The sequence below is a fragment of the Elephantulus edwardii genome, unplaced genomic scaffold (assembly GCF_000299155.1).
Source record: "Elephantulus edwardii isolate Elephantulus edwardi_28Jun2011 unplaced genomic scaffold, EleEdw1.0 scaffold00065, whole genome shotgun sequence".
NCBI classification, from domain to species: domain Eukaryota; kingdom Metazoa; phylum Chordata; class Mammalia; order Macroscelidea; family Macroscelididae; genus Elephantulus; species Elephantulus edwardii.
Window position 1 is genome coordinate 6338015 of NW_006399815.1, and position 8412 is coordinate 6346426.

Consider the following 8412-nt stretch of genomic DNA (forward strand, 5'->3'; position numbering starts at 1 on the left):
GTAAAGTCATTCTTATTGTTGTTAGGGGCCTTTGAGTTGGTTCCTACACAGAACAATCCTATGTGCAGCAAAATGAAATACTACTTGGTCCTACATGGCAGATTTTCCCAAAGCAGCTCATCTTTTAATTACTTAACTAACTACTAGTGCCAAGAGTGCTGATCAGGGATCTGAGCAAGAAGAGATTGTTAACAGCCTCTGACTTTTCTTCATCTATCACTATACAGCCAATTGTACTGGCGATGAGAATTTTTATTCTGTTCAGATAATAGCTTCTTGGTCTAGGTACAGGTTTCACATGAGCCTAATCAAGTGTTTTGGGATTCCCATTTTTCTTTAGCCAGTTTGTTATGATCCACACAGTCAAATGTCTTTGCATAGTTGGTAAAGCATAAACAGACATCTTCATGGTAGCAATTAGAATGCTTTCCTAGCCACTCTTGTTATTGTTGTGTACTGTTGAGTCAGAACCTACTCAGAGCTGTCCCGCCAGTGAGTTTTCAGAGGCAGTTGATCAAAAAGGAGGAGATAGCTCATTCTTCTTCTGTTGAGCAGCTGGTGGATTCAAACAATATGCCTTCAGGATTGCAGGGCAGCTTCTTACCACTAGACTCAATACTAATAATCGGTATATCATACTTTGGGAAACCTTGTATTATATGGTTGTAAATTCAGATTTTCATTCAAGTTTCTTTTCAGCAAAGGACAGTTTAAGTAGATTACAAAATACAGTGAGAGTAGCCATTGCAGCCTTATTTCCTCAGCACTTGATACTGGTGCATAACAGGTACTCGTTAAATACTGGATAGAAAATTGAAGAATGAAGTATATAGTTAGGTTCATCCTCTTAGATGTTACTTAGATATGACTTAGTAGTTTGAATTTAATAATAAAAATAGTGCTAAAATTGTGTTTGAAAATACGTGATGGCAGGTATAATTTTTATCCAAATCTTCAAAATAATGTAACGCATGGCATTTGTATTGGTGGTGTTATTGTCAGGTGTCATCGAGTCAAGGAGAACTCGTAGCAACACTATGCACAACAGATCTGAACCCACTTCTGTCCTGTGCCATCCTCATCATCACTGCCACACTTGAGCCTGTTGCTGAAGTTACCACGTCAATTCATATCGTTTGTCTCACTCTCCTTTGCTGACTGTCCACTTTTTCTAATATAATGTCCCTTTCCAAGGAACAGACTCTCCTAGCAGCATGCCCTAGTATGTGAGATGAAGCTTTGTCTTCAAGAAATACTCTCTTGATGCACTTTTCCCAAGAAATATCTGTTTGTGTTTATGGCACTCCATGGGGTATTCAGGACTCATTTTCCAACACCACAGTTCTAAAGCACCAGTAATTCTTCTGTCATCCTTATTCATTGTTCAGCTCTCAGACATACACCAAATGATTAATAAGTTCATTGCCTGAATCAGGAAGACTTAGTCTTTAAACTCTAGTCTTTAAACTGACATTATTGCACCTCTGTAATTTGGAGAGATCCCTGAAGGGAAATTTTCCAGTACAGTATATCTCTTGATCTCCTTATAGTTGGTACAAAGAGTGTTGATTGTCGATGAAATTGTTGGCAGTTTCAATCTTTTCTCCATCTGTCGTGATGTTGTTTATCAGTCCAGTGTTGAATTTTTTTTGTCTTCTTGATGTTAAGATACAATCCATATTAAAAACTGTATTCTTTGATCTTCTGTAGCAAGTGTTTTATATATCTCAATTCCAGCAAGCAAGGTTGTATCATCTGTGTAACAACAACAAATTGCTGATGGGTCTTCTTTGTATCCTAATGCCACATTCTTTTTTATAGAAGCCAGCTTTTCAAATGATTTGTTGAGCATACAAATGTATCATGTAGAGAAAGCCTACATCCTTGACACATACTCTTCCTGATTTTGAACTATGTAGTCAGTATTCTCTTTCTTGCTCTGTTCATACAACAGCTTTTTGGTCTGGAAGTAGGTTTCATGTGAGCATAATTTGGTTTTCTGGGAATTCCCATTTTGCTCAATGTTAGCCATAGTTTGTTATGATCTACATAATCTAATACTTTTGCATAGTTAATAAAACACAAACAGACATTCTTCTGGTATTCTCTGCTTTCAGCTTGATCCATCTAAATATGAGCACACAATAGTGCTCTCACTAGGATCACTCACACTTTAGGAAACACCAAAAGCTCTTCCAGTCATTTTGGGATAATTTTTAGCAGGATCTTGCTGGCATGTAACTTTAGTGATATTGTTTGATACTTTCTGCACTCTGTTAGGCCACCTTATTTTCTGGAATGGGAGTGAAATCCTCAGTTTCCTCCTATTTGGCTTTACTTGTTGGTCCATATATTTGAAAAATCATATTTTCAGGTTTTTCTTGTACACATATAGTTAGTATCCTGTCACTCAGAACATTGTATTTCACAATAGATCTTGAAATTGTCTTTTGCTATGAATGTAGCTGTCCCCAATTTGTCATCCTTAGCCTAATAGATCACATGGTTGGTTGATTCAGAGTGGCCCCTGCTAGTCAATCTTGTTGCTTCAAAAGTTATTTTTCATGTGTTCCATTTTATTTTTTACATCTTCCAATTTTCCTACATTTATACATTTCATAATCCATTCATTTCTATTAAACTTCAGTAAATATGTTTACAAATCAAGAAAAATGGAGCCATAGTCTTCTGATTTTCTTGCAATACTTCTGTGAGCTGGACAGTGAATAAGGAAGATAGAATCAATGTGTTTTAGATTTGGTGCTGTAAAAGAGTACTGACCATTCCATGGGTTGCCAAGAGAATGAACAGATATGCCCTGGAAAAGGTAAAACCAGATTGATCCTTGGAAGCAAGGATTTTGAAACTCTATCTCTCACATGCTTTGGGCATGTTGTCAGGAGGGACTAGTCTTTTGAGAAAGACATCATACTTGGAAGAGTATAAGGTCAGCACAAGAGAGGAACACCTTGGATGAGATGGATTGACACCCTGACTGAGGCGCTGGGCTCTGGTATGTTAGAGATGGTGAAATTGGCAGGATAGTGTAATTTGAGTCCTTTTCCATAGGGTCACTATGGGTCATAGTTGACTTGACAGCACACAACAACAACATATTCTTATTTCATAGCTTTTAACAACTAATTGAACATTTTACTTTTAAATTTTCCTAGTTTATAGAATTTTTACCAGGCTTATAGCAGAATTTCTACTTTCTGTTGGAAATTTAGTTAACTCCCCCTTTTTTCCCCTTTTCTTTTCCAGACATTGATGAGTGCTCTGATGGCTTTGTTCAGTGTGATAGCCGTGCTAATTGTATTAACTTGCCTGGATGGTACCACTGTGAGTGCAGGGATGGCTACCATGACAACGGGATGTTTTCACCAAATGGAGAATCCTGTGAAGGTCGGTACAAGAGACAAAGGGTTCAAGAACTCCCCTTGAACTAATGGAATCTACTGTAAAATGCAAATGGTAGACATTAAGCAAATTTTTAAGTTAGTAATTAATTTTGTCACGTGTTTATGCAACAATGAATGGATACATGTTAAAGTCTAAATTATATTTGTTAATTACGGAAGTTAAGTTGGTTTTAATATACTTGGTATTAGTGATACTAAGCCAGTTCTTTGTAGACACTTGAAACTATGAAAGGGCAATTTTGGAATGAATTAACACTTAATGTCAAATGTAAGAATGATTACCTATTATGGACAGTGATCTGTGGCCCTCAGGCCTGGTTTTGATTGTTTTTGTTCAAACAATCTTCTATGTCATATAGCCCTGGTCTGTCCACTTGCTGTACAGAGGTAACTCGTGGTTGCTGTGAAGCTGAACACTGTGACACTTATGTGTCAAATTTGAGAATGGTTACCAATGGTGGACAGTGTTTGGTGGAGCTCCCTGATTAAAACAGCCTTGGAAGCATGAGTGGCATCCACTTCTGAAATAGCTTGCCTCTAGAAACTCTATGAACCTTGAAAAAGGATGAAAGTTATACAAGTGCCCAAGTTTTTCATTCATAGGGTCGCTATGAGTCGCCTATGACTCAATGGAACTTAACAACAATAATAATGAATAAAAAAATTTAAAGGAATCATATAAAATGTGATCTATAAATTGGTAGAAAAAATAAAAAGAAGTAGAATAGAGATAAAATTAGTATAGCAGAAATACAATGTAACCAAGGATAATATACATACTGCATGACACGTTGGAGTATTCTATACATATTACTTGCCTGTTAAAAAGTAAAAGGTTTTCAGAGAATGCTGAATATTAGGTAAAGAAAATACAGTTCCAACTTTCAAGATGATTTTAGCCTACCAGGAATGAAAATAGATTATATTTAACAACTTGTTATTAATTTTTAATATTTTCAGAGAATTGACTATTAAATTAACTTCATTCTTCCATATTCTCTTTAGAGAAAAGATTTTTTTTTAAGTAGTCAGAGTAAGTGATTAAAATTACCAGGGAAACTTCACAAGTGAAAGATTTGCCATCATAAATCTTGACACTAGAATGGAAAAACAAAGTAAAACTAAAGAAGTCATAATTCTTATGTATATTTACACCTTCTTAGAGCAGCATCTAGAGAGAATAAATCCGCTAAGATGACATAGTCAGTGAAAGCTTTGCGTAATCTGTGTAACTTAATGTACTTGACTCTTAAATGATACCTTTTATCCCAGGGGTCCAGATCATTTCCACAAAAGATAGGAAATGAAGCTGACTTGGGTGATGGGAGGCAGACTTACAATGCTCCGCCAGAAGCAACATCCAAATATGAACCAGAAAGTACTGGTCTCTGAGCAGAGGCCTCATAGGGAGTTTTGCAAAAGAATGGGAATATTTAAGGGTTAAACCTAGCATTTGCAAATAACCTAACTCTAATCCAAGAGCTTTGTCTTTCACTCATGAATATTCCAAGGAATATTTCCAGTTCTGCAAAGAAAGCCAGGAACCACAGATTGTCATTCACAAAGCAGATCAATATCATGGCTTTGCTCTTCTTACTACACAGACTACTTTGCCTGTGTTCTGTAGCATCTTATGAAAAAGATGTCTCCAGAGCAACTTTTGTGTTTCTAAGATCATCTTTTAAAAAATAAACTACATATATAAAAAAATGGTGATCGTGCGTGGTGATGGTACAAGAAGAGGTTAGATTCTAATCTGTTTTTCTTAGGATCAACATTATTTGAAGTCAAATCAACAGCATGTAGCATAACACATAAAGAATATATATTGTTGTTAGGTGCCACTGAGTTTAATTTGACTCATAGTGAACTTATGAACCAAAGATCTGAACCCTGTTCTTTCCTGTTCTTTCTTGTACCATACTCAGACTTCCTGACATACAAAACCCCATTGTGGTAGTCACCATGTCAGTACAGCTAGTGGAGGGTCTTTCTCTCTTTTGCCGACCGTCCACACTTCCCAGAATCATTTCCCTTTCCAAGGAATAATCCCCCCTAGCAACATGCCCAAAGTATGTGAAACCTCATCATTCTCGCCTCCAAAGAGCACTCCATTTACACCCTTTCCAAGACATGTCTTTTTTTTTTTTTTCTCTTGGCTGTCCATGGGATATTTAATGCTCTTCTCTCACACCGCAGCTCAAAGTCATCAATTCTTCTGTCATCCTTATTCATTGTCCAACTCTCAGATGGGTAGCAAATGACTGGAAAAACTGGTGGCCTAAATCATACTCACCTTAGTACTCAAACTAGCATCATTGCTCTTCAGTAATTTGGAGAGGTTCCTAACTGCAGATTTTCCCAGTGCAATGAATCTTCCTATTTCCTGACTGCTGATACCAAGGGTGTTAGTTGTTGCTGGACTTATGTGCATTCAAGTAAAATTTGCCATACAGCTGACCTTCCAGTGGGATAATAGCATGGGAGAAGACTGCCCATCTCTCTTCCATGGAGCAGCTGGTGGATTAAATCTGCATATCTCTGTGGTAGCAATACAGCTCCTTACAACTATAGCACCAGAGATTGTATTAGTTAACTATAAATTATTCCAATTGTGCAAAAATATTGAAATTAAAGATGGAAGTCTGTATTTCCTGTCACCTTTTCTTTTCCACATCCTTTTCACTTCTCCTGTAGACATGGTTTGTTTTAAAATGTGATTTATATCCTGGTACACCTTTTCCTGAGCATCTTAATATGAATAGAAAAGAAAACATACTTTATTGAATATCTTTTTTATAACTTTACTGAATACCTTACTTTACATTTATAACTTCATTAAAATATTACTTAAATTTATGATGACATATCTTGAGTGACCTGTGTTTATAGATGCAGAATATTATTAAAAAACTTAGATGATGTTGTTGTTAAGTGCCGTCGAGTTATGGGTGACTCATAATGAACTATGAACGAAAGACCTGAACATTTGTATAACTTTCATCCTTTCTCCAGGTTCATAGGGTTTGCAGAGGCAAGCTATTTCAGAAGTAGATGCCACTCCTGCTTCCAAACTTGTTTTAATCGGGGAGCTCCACCAAACACTGTCCGCCATGAGTAACCATTATCTCATTTGACACATAAGTGTCACAGTGTTCAGCTTCACAGCAACCACCAGTACAGCAACCACCTCTATACAGCAAGTGGACACACCAGGGCTATATGACCTAGAAGGATGTTTGACCAAAACCATTAAAAACAGTTCTGAGGCTCACAGATTAGAGTCACCCACCTTTGGCTTGATAACATCACTTTCTGTCTACTAGTCCAACTGATCTCTCTCTATGCTGTTGTTGTTGAGAGCAACAAATATTTACTTTTTTTACTTTTTGTCAGGAACATGGGCAAAGCTTGATTGGGTCACTGTGTCACAAGGTCTCCCATGAAGTTACAGTCAAACTTGTTTGGGATTCTATGAGATTATAGCTTGTCTACAGTAGGAGTAGAAGAGACTAAAATCTACTTCCAGAGCAGGCTATAGCCTCTCCATACTTAGACTACAGCAATGTATTGAGACATGGAAGCTGTCTTCCTCTAGAGTGAGTAATCCAAGATATAAAAAGAGCCAAAAATAGAAGCCATGGTCTTTTTTAGCCTAATCTAGGGGGTAATGTTCTATTACCACTTCTTCCATGTTCTGTTGATATTCAAGCGGGGAAGATTACATAAGTGTATGAATGCTGCAAGAGTGAAAAAAATGTGGGCATCTGAGAGCCTGTGTACCACAAGGACCATCCGCACTTGTCAGCATTATTACTCTACCTCCACAGTTTGTTCCTCTTATTTTTTGATACAAACATTTCACGTGCCTTCTCTAGTCCCTTCATATTTGGGGCATCATCATCTTTCTTATTTTCTCTCTTGATGGTGTTTTTTTCCTAACAAAGAAAACAGTAGTGCTGTAGGTGGTTTTTATTACTATTATTGTGTTGTTATGTGCCGTCAAGTGGAATATGACTCATAGCAACCTTATGAACAAAAGATCTGAACCCTGTTCTATCCTGTGCCATAGTCACACTTAGTGACACACCAGAGCCCATTACAGAAATCACCATGTCAATCCACCTGGCTGACATCTCCTTCACTGAATTGCCACTCTTCCAAGAATCATGTCCTTCTCCAAGGAATAGCCTCTTCTAGCAACATGCTCAAAGTATGTTAAGTGAAGCCTCATCATTCTTGCTTCCAAAGAGCACTCCGGCTGCACCGTCTCCAAGACATACCTGTTTGTTCTCTTGGCTGTCTGTGGAATGTTCAGTGCTCTTCTCCAACACTATGGCTCAAAGGCTTCAATTCTTTTTCTGTCATCTTTATTCATTATCCAGTTCTCAGATGCACAGCAAGTGTCCAGAAAGGCTATGGCCAGAATCAGACACATTTTAGTCCTCAAACTGGCATCATTACTTCTCAATAATTTGGAAAGGTGCCTAAATGCAGTTTCTCCCAGTGCAATGCATCTTCTTATTTCATGACTGACAGCACTTAGGGTGTTAATTGTGGTTCCAAGCAAGATGTTCATAGAGTCTTCAAAGACCTGTTATTTAGGAAGTAGATAACCCATCCTGCTTCCTACTCTGTCTCAATCAAGGAAATCCACCAAAAACTGTTCACCATGGTTAACATGGCATTTGACACACCAGAGGCATAACTTTCAGAATCACAGCAACCCCAAATTAACTCTGTACAGCAAACTGACAGACAAGTGCTGTTACCACTTAGAACAATGTTCTCCCCAAACACAGTTAACACTTTGAAATATAAAGGCCCACACACCAGGTCCTGATTGCTTAGACAAGAGCCTTCCAGCCCATAGCTGATTGTTGTTGTTGTTGTTATGTGCCATCGAGTCGCTTGCGACTCATAGCGACCCTATGTACAAGAGCTCTAAATGCTGTTCTATCCTGTGCCAATCTAGCCATCTCAAACACAC

At 37.7% G+C, this 8412-nt stretch overlaps 1 protein-coding gene across 2 annotated transcripts in view; it reads left to right on the top strand.

Annotated features, from left to right (window-relative positions):
• NELL2 (NEL-like 2 (chicken)) overlaps positions 1-8412 on the top strand; it is a 633143-nt gene that overhangs the window by 591991 nt on the left and 32740 nt on the right. For both annotated transcript variants that reach the window (XM_006888181.1, XM_006888180.1), the window contains one exon: positions 3265-3405. In XM_006888181.1, coding sequence (XP_006888243.1) covers positions 3265-3405 — 141 coding nt within the window. The remainder of the gene's footprint in view (positions 1-3264; positions 3406-8412) is intronic.